At 41.8% G+C, this 15,425-nt stretch overlaps 1 protein-coding gene across 1 annotated transcript; it reads left to right on the top strand.

Annotated features, from left to right (window-relative positions):
• The first annotated feature begins 11,590 nt into the window (after positions 1-11,590).
• LOC134573662 (gastrula zinc finger protein XlCGF8.2DB-like) lies at positions 11,591-12,586 on the top strand. The gene has a single exon (XM_063433443.1). It carries the CDS (start codon positions 11,591-11,593, stop codon positions 12,584-12,586), a length of 996 nt encoding a protein of 331 aa, XP_063289513.1.
• Positions 12,587-15,425: the final 2,839 nt, after the last annotated feature.

Genomic DNA, 15,425 nt, shown 5'->3' with positions numbered 1-15,425 from the left:
TTTGTGTTCAGCGAAGTCTCCCGAGTAAAACAGTACCCCCCATGTACAGGTTTTAGGGTGTCGTAGAACGTTACAGGGTAAAATACAGTGATAGCAAATTAAATTCTCTGGACTTTCGGCCTGGGTTGGCAGGCAGGTCCCTTAAATTGCAATCAATAAAATAACTTAATTATGTAAAAATATTACATAAATATGCATGTATAATTTAAATATATATGCATATTTATATATTTGAAGTCTATGTGTATATTTATATAATTATTTATGTAATTTTGTATATGGACATATGAATAGTTCGTATTCTTTTTATTTATTTATATTTACATAGATATATATACAATTTCATTCTAAGTGTATTTTGATATAAATATATATATATTAATATCAAAATACAGTTAGAATAAAATTTCGTATAGATATATAATTTTTTTTTAAATTTTTATTATTATTTTTAATTTTTTTAATTTAATTTAAATTACTTATTATTTATATTTTATAATAATATATATATACAATATATATAGTTATTATATATATTATATATATACGTGTGTAATTTAATTATAAGTGTATTTTTATATTAATATATGTACATATTAATATAAAAATACACTTAGTATGACATTATATATATATGATATATAGACATATATTATATAGGTATAATATATGTCTATATATCATATATATATATATACCCATATATAATAATTTTTTTTTTTTATTAACTTTAACTTTAAATTTTTTTATGATTTTACAGTTGCAGGGAGACTGCCTGTCAGCACAGACAGTCCCCCTGCAGGCAGACACATGGACACCTATTGTGACCATGTGGTCGCCCTGTTGGGCGATCACATGGCCACAGGGGTCCTAATTCGCCATGGGGAGACTGTCTGGGCTGCAGGCAGTCTCCCCACAACGGGAGCAACGCCGATCGCCGCCGGGGGAACGACGGCGATCAGGTAAGTACATTTTAAATTTAGGACGGTTCAGGACCGTCGTCGGTCGGCAATGGAAAAATGCCGATGACGGTCCTGAACCGTCCTGCGTCCTTAAGGGGTTAAGCTAGAATATCTACCTGAAACTCATTAGTTGTACTAAGCATGTTTTCATAACAACAAAATCGATATAAAAAGATGTGCACCTACTAATACTACTGTTTAACATGTCTAATTCTATATATACTGTTGAAGCGTTAGACCCTATTATGTTACCATGCAAAACTAAAAATGTGCTGTATACTCCTATGCCACGTTCTGTTATAACTGTTTATTACATTACTGCTTGGAACTGCTATTGTGGCTGACCAAGCCCATTGTTATATCACGCACAACAAAAATAAAGAATTTAAAAAAAAATTATTCTTAATGCCGTCTAAATTAGTCAGTATCTGTTTTAAATATTCATTTATTTCATTAAATCATTTAAACCTCTTCTTATCCTCTTCGTTATAATTTATGTTGTAGTCTGTGCTTATATAGATCAAACGATTGTGGGGTAAGACTTATTAATGATTAGCTCTTTTATTGATTTATGTTTTAGAGATGTACTTGTGGCTACATTATCTAAGGAAGATAATTAACCATGGAACTGCCGATATTGAGTGCCGTTATACCGTGTGTCCTTATTATGCTGTAATTCGTTCTTTTTATAACGTGTGTTCTTATTATGCTGTAATTCTCCTTGACCTGTCTGCGGCTTTTGACACTGTTGATCATCAACAGCTTCTTCTCATCCTCCGCAATATCAGTCTACAAGATATTGCTCTCTCCTGGTGCTCCTCCTACCCCTCCCAACACTCTTTCAGTGTTTCTTTCTCTGGCTCTGCTTCTTCTCCCCAACTCTTCTCTGTTGGTGTCCCTCAAGGTTCAGTCCTTGGTCCCCTACTGTTTTCCATCTACACAGCCTCCCTTGGTAAACTCATTAGCTCCTTTGGCTTCCAATATCATTTCTATGCAGATGACACGCAAATCTACCTGTCCTCTCCAGATCTCTCCCCGTCCCTCTTGACTAGTGTCTCTGACTGCCTCTCTGCTATTTCTAACTGGATGGCTGCCCACTTCCTTAAACTAAACTTGACCAAAACTGAAATTCTGGTCTTTCCTCCCTCAAGTGTTGTTACTCCTGTGTCTGTCTCCCTCCAAGTCAACGATGCTACCATCAGCTCCACCACGCAGGCTCGCTGCCTAGGTGTTCTCTTTGACTCCGACCTCTCCTTCAAGCCTCATGTTCAATCTATCGCCTAATCCTGTCATTTCCATCTCAAAAATATTGCGCGCATCCGCCCCTACTTAACGCCAGATGCGACTAAGGTGTTGGTCCATTCCACTGTCCTTTCTCGACCTTGACTACTGTAATCCGCTTCTCAGTGGTCTTACGTGCTCCACACTTGCGCAGTTACAGTCCATAATGAATGCAGCGGCGAGGCTCATCTTCCTGTCCGCCCGCACCTCCCATGCCTCACCCTTCTGTCAGTCCCTACATTGGCTTCCTATAAAATATAGAGCTCAGTTTAAAATTCTGGTTCTTGCTTTCAAATCGCTACATAATGCTGCTGCCACCTATCTATCCTCCCTTATACACAAGTATGTCCCGTCTAGGCCCTTACGATCTGCTGAAGACTTACGTCTATCTTCTGTCCGTACTCCCACCTCTGATGCTCGCCTTCAAGATTTCTCGAGGGCTGCACCGTTCCTGTGGAACTCTCTTCCCTCCTCCGTTAGATGCTCATCCAGTCTCCACTCCTTTAAAAAATCGTTAAAAATCCACTTCTCTTGGGGGGCGGGGCCGGACCGCCGAGCTGGCCTGTCGCAAGGACAATCAGCTCCTGTAACTTTCTGAACATTAATGAAACAAAGAAATAAAGTATATACACTAGGAAAATACACATATACTGAGATGGTTTCAGGTGAACTTCACAACCACCTGTGAAAATATGTAACAAGAGAACAAAAGTGGAAACCACCCAGAGTATGTATAGTGAACAAAATACAAAAGGACAACCTGGTATAGGTCAGATATCCTCAAATGGAATCTGTGTAAGAATAGAAAGCACTTTCATAGCGTAAAAAAGTTAATCCAAGTAGTGTTTAAAGTGAGATAGAAATACACTCACAAACGAACGAATATTCAGGCCTTTCACCCTCTCAGGGGTAGTGTGATGAGCAAAGAAGTCCTCCAACACGATATATGTGGATGTAAAAAATGCAATATAGTGAAGTTTGTTTATAAATATATAAATTCACATTTATTCATTGCACTTACAAATTAGCAGCATAAAACAGGCATCTCTCCATACATATATGGAACTCCTGGTGATGATAATCGAGTATCCACAGTCCAGAGATAGGGAGAAGATACAGCATTCAAATACAAATAAAAATAAATAAAAACAATATAAGTACGTAGAAGTAGAGTTATCCAACGCGTTTCGTCCTATTTGGATGTCGGACTTCTTCCCTGAAGAAGTCCGACATCCAAATAGGACGAAACGCGTTGGATAACTCTACTTCTACGTACTTATATTGTTTTTATTTATTTTTATTTGTATTTGAATGCTGTATCTTCTCCCTATCTCTGGACTGTGGATACTCGATTATCATCACCAGGAGTTCCATATATGTATGGAGAGATGCCTGTTTTATGCTGCTAATTTGTAAGTGCAATGAATAAATGTGAATTTATATATTTATAAACAAACTTCACTATATTGCATTTTTTACATCCACATATATCGTGTTGGAGGACTTCTTTGCTCATCACACTACCCCTGAGAGGGTGAAAGGCCTGAATATTCGTTCGTTTGTGAGTGTATTTCTATCTCACTTTAAACACTACTTGGATTAACTTTTTTACGCTATGAAAGTGCTTTCTATTCTTACACAGATTCCATTTGAGGATATCTGACCTATACCAGGTTGTCCTTTTGTATTTTGTTCACTATACATACTCTTTCTGAACATTAAGCCTCAAAACCTGAAATTTTCGACCTAAAAGCTGACCGACTGCAATGGCCCTTGGTGTAAAGGGGGTACTGGATCCAGGGAGAGGCTGGCTCCTCGAGCTTCAGTCCCCTGGAGGAGGAATGTTCGATGTCCCAATTGGGGCCTTCTCCGGCAGTGAGTGGGGCGGACGGCCGCTGTCCTGCCTAACAGAGCCCAGCCAGAGGCCGACACTCGAGTGGCACACCGGCCCTGTTCCCCCCCTCTGGACCGGTGGGGGTGATGCCGGTCCTCACTCTGTGGCCCCCACGACTGCAACGCAGACAACGCCACCCCAATCTGCGGCCCAAGCACCTCACCTAAAATGGCGGACGCCACGTGTGCTGAAGGCAATGTGGAGGAACGCTGTCTCCCCGTGCTCATATCTAAAGGCAAGGCATCCAGGCACAAGCTGGCCTGATACCACCAACAGCCATTTAGAAGCACTCACCCTGGCTTCCTGGCAGGCCGGGAGAAGAAGGAAGAGATGCAGAAACGGCAGGCCAGTGCACGCATCACAATATTGACTGACGACACTCAGAAATCGAAAATCTACCCTCCGGATGAGACGGGAAACCGATCTCACATGCAAGAGGCTGCACACCTATCCTGGTTTGCCAGACAACACCTTCCAGCTAGCTCGGACAGAGCCACGACATGTACCAGACGACCGGCTTACAACGGGACCAGGCTGAGTTCACGGAGGCATCAATTAAACAGAGACTCATGTGGATATTTTACTTCTGTGCCCCACTGACCCACACCTCCCGGGTATGAGTAGTGCACGGAAGATAATCAAGCTTACATGCTGGGTCACCTGCCTTACCCATACTTAAGATTGGCTACAAGGGCCCAAGCAAGATGGCGGCAAAACACACACTCGCCAAGCTGCCCGAGCTGACACTGGAGTTCTTTGACAGGCTGTGTGCCTGCATATGGTCAAAGCTCCACACCAAGGGTCGGAGATACAAACAAGCGACGCGAAGGGCGGCAGCGTGGATCCGCCCGTCCACCAGGCGCCTCCTAAATAGATGCCCACCCCGAGCCCCCAGAGAGGCCTCCAGACGGGGCATACCACGGAGCTCCAATTGGTGGGAAACGGTTCTTGCCTCCCAGACTCCGGCACCCACCCTCACACACACCAGAGGGATAAAACCGCCCGACTTAAACACCACCCGGTGATGCCAGATCCCTCTGGCCAACGCAGCATAATACTACGCAGACCTGGGTTGACAGCCACAAAACTTACCGAAATGGAGCACACCTTCCTATCAGCGAACGACGCGGGCAGAGAGCCCCTCCAGGTCAGATAAGCGACAGGATGTGGCTGCAGCCGCAGCAGCGACCCCACCAGTGCCCAGGGCTCACATGTCGGCATCGGCTAAACTAGATGATCAGCACCGGAGATGGACTATGCTCCCACTGCGGAGATAACACAAGGTCATCCCGACAAGGCCATAAATTACACACTGTCGTCCCGCATAATGTTAACTATATTTACTATCGTAATAGGCACTGTTTGAATGCTTTATTGGTTTCCACTGTTAACCATGCCCTTTATTCTGGTATTGTTTTGCATATTTATAAGACAAGCCTGCAGACCCGGCACTACAAAATGCCTACTTAGCCTGCTATACATCCCTACCACACAGGCTTACACTATACCTAACCAGCAGCTTTTGAGTCTCATGCATCTCACGTACATAAAATAACCACACGTCTCACCACATTGATGCAGCCTAATACCGAAGCATAGCAGGTATCACATACGGCAAGCCAGAATATGTAAAAATATACTCTTACACATCAGCAACACTTGACAAGCATTAAGCTACTTCCCTGAGACACTCACATTACACCAATCAATACCAACCTGCAAATGTATGTAGCTTGATCCAAAACGTTTATTATACTACAAAATCGTGCAAGTTATTCTACTAACCTGTCTGTTAGCGCACTTAAAACTACATCTACTGGGGGGCGTGGCCAGCGGAGCAACCGACCAGACGCGTGTATGCAGAGCTCCTGCTCCATAGACTATATTTATTGACAAAAAGCCACGAAAACGGCCAAAAACAGGAGCCAAATTGTGCCCAATACCTCCACAATTAAGATGGGGCGCAAAAACCGAAAATCAGTCCACTCGGAAAGCCTTTACCAACCTGACATCCGAAGATCCTTTGACGGACCGAGGCCACAGGCCCAATCCAAGATGGCCCCCAGCAGACCACGAGTCTCCAGCACTTCGGAGGGCTCCGATGGGGAATATGGATCCGCGTCCTCACAGGCGCATAGCGGAGTGCACCGCACGGCGGACTCGGATGCCGACACATCCCCAGCCACTAAAGGGGACATTAAGAGGCTGTTACTGGACCTCCGAGCGGTGTGGAAAACAGACCTAACTGGAGTGCAGGCAGAGGTCAGCGCATTAAGTCGCCGTGTAGACGAAGTGGAAGCCAGAGAAGGTGACAGGGACAGCCAGCAACTAGGGACGCAAGCACAGCTGGAAACTATGGCCCAACAGGTCCGGAGCCTGACCAGGACAGTCACCGCTCTTGAGGCCCGGCACCGCAGGAGAAATGTGCAGATGCGAGGGATACCGGAGACTGTGAACCCAGAGGCCCTAATGGACTTCACTGATAAGGTTGCTAAGTCTTTGGGCGTGCGGGGGGACAACAAAGCACCCCCACTGATAACAGCATTCAGAGTTCGGAAAGCACCCACCGCCCCAGCTGACGCACCACGAGATACAATAGTGGTGACAAGAGACATCGCGGTCAAAACGGCCATTCTCACCCGATCCAGAAGCCAAGCCTCAGTGACCGTGGACAACTGCCAGATTAAAATATTTGAAGACCTACCATTCGCAATACTGGCAGAACGTCGCCGGTTCCAACCGGTCACCAGAACACTGAGAGACCATAATATCAGATACAGGTGGGGAGCGTCTGGAACCTTAGTAGTTCCCCACGGAGACACAGTGCTGATCCTGTCTGCAGGGGAAGACCCTGCGAAGCTCCTCAACACGCTGCAGCTACCTCCTGTAACGCGGCTAACACAGGGAACAGCCGAAGATGCCAACGCTATGACCCTGACACCGAGAGGGGTGACCCGGAACAGAGCTCACCACTCGCCACAGAATGGTCCGACAGAAGAAGATCAACCCCCATGATTAAGAGAGGGGCCCTGCATTTCGCCCAGGTACCGCACGGACAGCATGAGAACTCCAGTTCCTACCTTGTGGCCCACTGAGACCTGACTCTTTTTGTCATATGCCCTTACCCCTGAAGACTCACCCGCCAAGCTGTTAAACGAGAGCAACGTAAACTTTGCAAAGAGACAGACTAGCTATAAAGGCAACCCATCGCTGCCCCCATGCCGTTTTAGCATACTTTAAGACTGATCTTAATGACAATTGCTGTTCTTTCCTTTTCATTCCCTTTTTTTCCTTTTATTTTTTTTTTTACTTGTATTTTTTTTTTTTTATTATTTATTATATATTTTTTTTTTTTATTGTTTAGTTAATCATATATGTATACCAAGCATTTTATATGAAGTTGGTCATGCAGGTGCGAGGGGAGGGGGGGTAAGAACACATAGCAACACACTTCGAGTTGCCCCGTACCCCCCCAAATACAATACCATACCAAGGCACACTATTTCGCGCCCGCTGCCCATAGCTGGGCTCAAGCCGACAATCACACCGTGGCTCAGACGGACGCGTTATCCCAGTTGAGAACGGTACCAGCCCATCACTTACACTGCAGAATACTAGCAGCAAGTATCATGTCACTTACCTGGCGCTGACCACGCTATATCACATCAACCTTATCTATAGGCTCACTGAGAGTCCCCCCTTGGTCTAGCACACCGAACCCACACAACAGCGCCAATCAGCAACCAGTTAACAGGTCTAACCTGATTACTCCTAACACTCTTTTATGCCAGTATATGTTTATATCTGAATATCTATTATATTATGATGTTGCCCTGGTACTCAGAGAGGGGGACCACCATGTAGAGGCTAAGGCGCGTAAAGCATACAAGGCACACAGACCCATAAGTTTTAACCGGACCCACTGTTAGGTCTCTGCCACCTACGGCTCCCTCAGAGTAAATCCATGAAGATCTTGCCTTTTGTAACTACCCAGATAGCTAGCAATACACGATCAAATATAATGCTAAGACCTCAAGTCTCACTGTTCAAGTTAATGCATAAAACCTGATTGTTCCTTATGTCTTATTCTGTTAATCCATGTTTACCTTTGAATCTTTAATCAACAAAAAACAAAGTGCACCCTATCTTGCAATACTGAAACTTGTATTTATACATGCACTTCCAAAAATAAAGAATTAAAAAAAAAAAAAACGACATCTACTGCATAACCATGTGTAGCCAGAATCTAGGAAGGGAGTGTTTAACCCTTTCTACCTCAGTTGCATACTGCCTCGCCCTAGCCTGATTGTTACCCCCATTATCAACGAAGTTATTTTATGTTAAGTGAAGAGACTAAGTAATGAAAATACACACTGTTTATTACTCGACTTAATCATATATATGTATAAAAATGTGCTAGACTTAACACGTACGTCTATGCCTTACTGTTTGAAATGTGCTAGAAGATTGCCTTTGGGGGACCTCACAAGCGACTGTTACAAACTTACGCACTACAAAAAAAAAAATGTCATGGTGATAAGTTCCTTAATATATCATTCCACTCCTATGTACATCTCAAGGTTAAATAGTTCAAATGACTACATGGAAAAATATGTATTTTCCATAATCCTCAAATTATAATTAGCCTTGTTTTGTTCAAATGGTGTTTTTAATCAAAGATTATTTGTTCCGCTTCTTAGACCTTGGAGCTTGATATTTACGGTGATTCCAAAGAAGATTGTTATGTAGTGTGTCAGGTAATAGTTTACCTATAGCTTAAAGAGATATTTACATATATACAAGTGCAAAATAGATACAGGTTAACATTTCAATCAGAGATGAAGGAAGTGTAAGAAAAAACTTAATTTAGTCGCAAGGGGGATAAAGTTTTTAATTTATATATCCAATAGCTCTCTCTTTGGAGTAGCTTTCTGTCAATATCCACTTTTCTAGGACCTAAGGTGACCTTTTCAATCCCACTAAATCGTAGGCCTTGGACTGTCCCCCCCATGGCGTAACTTAAGATGTCTCGATATGGGGGTGTCAATGTGTCTGGATGGGTTAATTGAATTTACATGTTCAAGTATCCTTTTTTTTCATTCTCTACTGTTCTTTCCCACGTACTTTAAATTTCAACTACAGGTCAAGAGGTATACTGTGCCTGAAGTGTGACATTTAAAAAAGGATTTGGTGTCAAATGTTTCCGAGTCATTATAATTTGTAAATGTCTTGGGATGTATCCGTATAAATTTACAAGCCTTGCAACGTCCACATTGGTACATGCCAGTTGTGGGTGTGCTAAGCCAATTTTATTTTATAACAGCACAAGTGGATAGGTGACTTGGGACGAGAATATCCTTTAGGTTGCGTCCACATCTTGCTGTCATGGTGGCAAATGGAGTACTTATTTCTTTGAGATGTTGATCTTGGTGGAGCAATGGTCAGTATCTGTTAAGTGTATTTTTAACTGTGTCCCAACCTGCATCAAACGTACCAATGCATCTTATTGGATTCTGACTGGATGTATGTTTTGGTTCCTCTTTTAGGAGGTCAGAGCTCTCGGTCATCAATGCTCTTAGGTATGCTTCTTTTAGACACTAGCAAGTGGCTCCGCCAATGACTCCATTATTTTCAAACTACGCTCCTTTACTACCATAATGCTGACACTAGGGTAACCCTTGGCTTTAAAGTTTTCTCTTAGGGTTTTGGCTTTAATCTTAAAATCAGTCTCAGAGAAGCAGTTGCGCCTAAGTCTCAGATATTGTCCAGTTGGTATTTCTTTTTTAAGGGCTGGAGGGTGGTAGCTCTTCCAGTTAAGGAGATTGTTGGTCGCTGTTGGTTTACAGTATAGGGTTTTTTTCCAGTTTATTTTCTGCTGTGATCTCCATGTTGAAGTCCAGGAAGTTTAACTTTCTTTCTCCAATTTCAGAGGTTAATTTTAAATTGATGTCATTCACATGATAGAATAATCACTAACCAAATCACATATGACCGTTAGGTCTGTACTAAAACTACCATTATTGGTTGGTTAATAAGGGCTGTCCTACAATCAAGTAACGAAATCTGAAACCGCGTAATAACTACCACACGGCACCACTGGATTGGTTGCCGGTCACAGACCCCGCGTGGGGCTAAAAATGTAAAAGCTGATACAGAGTCAGTGTATCTTTTACCCCTGACGAAGGTGCACACGCAATGCACCGAAACGCGCGTCGGGCAACTTTTTATTCACAGGGCACATTATCACATTGGTGCATTATACCATGCACTTCTTAGCATGGAATAATTTTTATAGCACTTTATTTCACCTTTCTCTTTTTAACCTCTGACTGTCTAGCTAAATTAACAGGGAGAGAGGCTTTATCTTATTTCTTATCTGCATTATCTTTCAGCTAGTCTTTAAAGTGCTGTCTAGAGACATTACCACACCAAGGCCCAGCACAGCGGCCGTCCGCCCCACTCACTGCCGGAGAAGGCCCCAATTGGGACATCGAACATTCCTCCTCCAGGGGACTGAAGCTCGAGGAGCTAGCCTCTCCCTGGATCCAGTACCCCCTTTACACCAAGGGCCATTGCAGAACTACTTGGTATATGCCCGAAGGCATTTGTCTACCAGCCAAGCCTCTTATTATGTTCACAAACTGGAGTGGACATTCTTTATAAGGAATAGATTATCTTGCTTATGAATTAACTCTTAAGATGCCCCTTTGCTTGGCCACTCTAAATAAAGCCTTTACCATAGGGATTATTTTGAGTTCATTTTCAGTCAGAGAAAAGCAAGTTTGCTTTAGTATTCACCCTGACTCGTTTATTTAATTTTGGTTCCTAGATAGATTTTCAAATTGTCTACTAGCTTTCTATCACTATCCAGACTATATCTACATGTTTAAACAGTTACTTTGTTCTGTTTTTTAGTGAGGATATTCTATTTGTTTATGTATTATCTCTAGCTGGCTTTTCAAGTGTTTGTTCATGTTTATTAGCTCACAGAGCTTTGTTCAGCTTTCTGTCTGCATTTTAAAATTATATTTTACTACTTAAATAGGGACTTAACAAATTTTTATTGTAGTCTTTTTTTTTTTTTTTACCACTATTTTTGTTTTGATTTTTATTGATTACATTGTTACATGTAAAAACTTACTTTTCTAGTAGACCTCTTGAATTTATCAGGGTTTTATTTCAAGTAAAGTATGTCTAACTAATTCTTTTGTGCTATAAGTAAAGATAATAATGCTCTAAAATAACATCTTTTTTATTCACCTCCTATTTTCTCTCTCCTTATGCTGCAGCGTGAGTAAGAATTCTTTTATTTATAACTCGCTTTTTCTGGACTGTGGAAGATTGCTATTTACAGTGTGACCCTGATAAAATAAATTTAATGAATACAGATTATGAAACCACAAGCTGGAGAACCTCTGCTATCAACTTAACAGGACAATTTCACCAATTTGAAATGAATAATGTTGCTGCATCCCAATTAAATGATAAACAAGAAAGTCTTAGTATATCAGAAAACACCATCAGTAGTGATCTAGACATTGAAACATATATAGTGGATGATGTACTGGAAAAACGATACACATTTAGCAGAAGTGTAGAAAAATCAGGACGAAGGATGAACTACAGAACTTGGTCAGGTCATCGACAGTATGCATGTTTGGACTGTGGGAAATGCTTCACTCACAGCTCAACTCTAGCTACTCATCAACGAACACACACAGGAGAAAAACCATATGCTTGTTCTCATTGTGGAAAAAGCTTCACCCGGAGTTCTACACTTGCTACTCACCAAAGAATCCACACTGGAGAAAGACCATACAGATGTATAGAGTGTGGGAAGAACTTTATTCAGAGCTCACACCTTGTTTTACACCAGAGAATCCACACAGGACAAAAGCCTTATTCATGTAGTGAATGTGGGAAATGTTTTAGTGATCAATCCCATTTTGTCATACATCAGAGGACTCACACAGGAGAGAAACCTTACACTTGTACTCAGTGTGGCAAAGGTTTCAGTAGTAACTCAAACCTGGTAGCCCATCTCAAACTACATACAGAAAAAACTGTCTATATTTGTAACCAGTGTGGAAAAAGTCTCAGCAACAGGCTAACATATGCCAGCCATCAAAAAACTCACTTAGCTGACAAACCATTTGTGTGTGTGGAGTGTGGGAAAGGGTTTACTCGCAAGCTGCAGTTAGTGTTACACAAGAGAATCCACACAGGAGAGAGGCCATTTGCATGTGATGAATGTGGTAAACGATATACCAGGAAATCGTATCTGATTATCCATCAGAAAATACACATCGGAGAGATCCTGTACGTCTGCAGTGACTGTGGGGAAAGTTTTTCTGTACATGCCCATCTCAAGACTCATAAAAAGTCACACCTATTGGAGAATCCTAACTCCGAATTTATTGTAGAAAAGCTGTCTGCTGCAGACAAATAATGAGTGATCTAGTATCTATAGCTGTTTTAATTAGTAGTATAACTGTTGTATCACTGAGAAACTTTATGCAGTAATGCCAACAAGACAACAGAAGCAAAGAATAACATGGTATACATTTTCATTCTACTGCTTCTAATATATTGGTATATAATTTCCTGATCTTTGGTTTAGAGCAGGGGTTTCAAAGTATGAAAGTATGTATATGCTGCCCGCATTCACCCAACCCAAAACAGTAAGTTATGTCCAGGGCATACATCTGGATTGCTGGTCACCTGGTCTGAATCAAGGCTGCAATTGAGTCCTTATGTGCTGTGTTTGTGGAAGCTGGTAAACTGCAAATCTGTGCTTTAGCTGTGTGCTCCTGCCAATATTCCAGCATTCAGCAGTCAGGTTCTAGAACTTCAATGATGATGGCTGGTGCACACAGAGCTGAGTAGTAGCCTCCGTTAACACATAGATGGGGTTGAAGAGAGCATATATTATGTGTGTGTAGCTGTGCCTGCGCATTGGGAGTTTGAAGTTATATGTATGTCTGGGTAATTGGGAGTCTGTAGCTTTGTGTGTATTAGAGTCCATAGCTGTATATTGGAATTTGTAGGGAGGGTTTTCGCAGGGTTTACTTCTCCGATGAAGTACTGTTAAGGTACAAAACGAGTTAGGGTAGCTCCATTTCTCACCCCACTTGGGTCCAAGCCGTGTCATGCGAATGGATAAAGGTATGATTTATTTGCTTTTACCATTCTTGTGGATTGAGCCATTCTTCATTTGTTTTTGTTTTTTTCTGCCATTGTGCTTTTAACAGTGGAGGAACCTGTGAAGGCCTCTCCCCATAAATAAGGTACGCTCCACAACTGGTGGTGCAATTAAATTATGCAGGATATACTAATCTCCAGTGGATATGTGTTTTTCTGTCAAGAATTTGTACTGGAATTTGCAGCTACGTGTATCTGGTTGTATTGGAGTATTGATTTGTGTGTGCGCTCATCTCACACTATGGATCTGTGCTACCATGGCAAACAATGACTAGGCCATTGGCCTCCAGACTAATTTATTTTGAGACGTCTGGTTTAGAGTATCATGATTTTCTTTGGAAATACTGGAGAAACAAACATGCAGAAGGAAAAATGTAGATGTGTTGAACATTGTATATCAGCAATATGAAAGACACTATTGGAATAAATCATTTTAAAGTTTGAAATCGGTGATGTGCAATGTTTGCTTTACAGCTGAATGAATATTTGTTTGTTGTTGTGAAGTAGAGGTTTTCCAAGCCTCACTTTAGTAAACTGAAGATCTGACTTCTGCTTTTTTGTGAGATTATTAACTAATGAAGAATAGATGTACAGGTAAAAATACATGTGTGGGAATACCCGCTTCCCCACACACCAGAAAATTATACTCGACAGCTGATATAAGTGAAAAACTTATATACAGTAGTGGAGCACTGGGTAGTGCAAATTGAACAAATTGGTTACCTAACATAAATGGTACTACGTAGCTCTCCACAACTGTATATAAGTTTATCACAAGTTGGTAGGAGATACTGATATTTCACTTAGAATAAAGCAACCTAATTTCTACAGAATTAGCTAATAAAAATACCAAAGAAACCTAGACGGTTATGGCAGGACTAATAAAGAGAGGGCCCTGATAAAAAATTTTTTTAAAAAAAATGACTTTACACCCCTACCCCTATAGAGCAGGGATGTCAAAAGGAAAATGCTTAACTGGGTAAACCACCCATGATGCTTTGCAATCTGTGGACCTACTATTTGCTCCTCCTTACAGGTTTATATGTGTGTGCTGTGTTTATGTGTGAATATATGCTTTTTTATGTGTGTGTATAATTCTGATATTAAAATGCACAGGTGTACTTGTGTAAAGTATTTGTGTCTGAATGCAGTGTTTTATAACAATAAATAGCGCACTTAAATTGTGTAAAGCATAGAATCTTCAAATGTTGTTCTGTAAAATATAAAATAGACACATATAGTGTAGACCATCTAGTTAAGCTTATATATACACACACAATATAAAGTGCAAGGCGTGTCTGGGATTAATTTCACATTTACCAAAGCCTTACCACCCCTGGCTCTGGGTTTGAAAAATGTAGCTTGAAAGTGATACTTCCCACAACAGGAAAGATATTTTCAACTCTCATGTGTGTTCAGCCAGACAGGTCTATACCACCAGGGCTAGGTATATTATCTCTGGTAAATGTGAGTGTGCAGGGTTCTCTTCAACCTATTGTTCCTTTAAGCTTTTCTCTTTTGTCTCATTTGTTGTTAACTCTCCCACTTTGATAATATTGTAAAGTGCGACAGAATATGCTTTATATATGTAAATGAGTTAGCGCACAGTAATTAGAAAATATAAACACAGATTTAATTACCGTATATACTCGAGTATAAGCCGAGTTTTTCAGCACATTTTTTGTGCTGAAAAACCCCAACTCGGCTTATACTCGAGTCAATGTCTGTATTATGGCAATTTGCATTGCCATAATACAGACAATGGGGCTGTGGGGGCTGCAGAGCGGTTACTTACCTCTCCTGCAGCTCCTGTCAGCTCCCTCCTCCTCTGCGGTGGTCCGTTCAGCACCTCGGTCAGCTCCCAGTGTAGGTCTCGCGAGAGCCGCGGGGTCATAGTGCGGCCGCGAGACTTACAGTGTGAGCTGACAGAAGAGCTGCACGGACCGGCGCGGAGGAGGGAGCTGACAGGAGCTGCTGGAGAGGTAAGTAAACTCTCTGACAGCCCCCACAGCCCCCCCTCCTACACAGTGCCCATCCACTGGACCACCAGGGAGTGAGAGCCCCCCTCCCTGCCATGTATCAAGCAG

Source organism: Pelobates fuscus, chromosome 9 (genome assembly GCF_036172605.1).
Source record: "Pelobates fuscus isolate aPelFus1 chromosome 9, aPelFus1.pri, whole genome shotgun sequence".
Lineage (NCBI taxonomy): Eukaryota > Metazoa > Chordata > Amphibia > Anura > Pelobatidae > Pelobates > Pelobates fuscus.
Note: the sequence above shows the minus strand (reverse complement) of the source record. Positions and strands in the feature narration are given on the sequence as shown.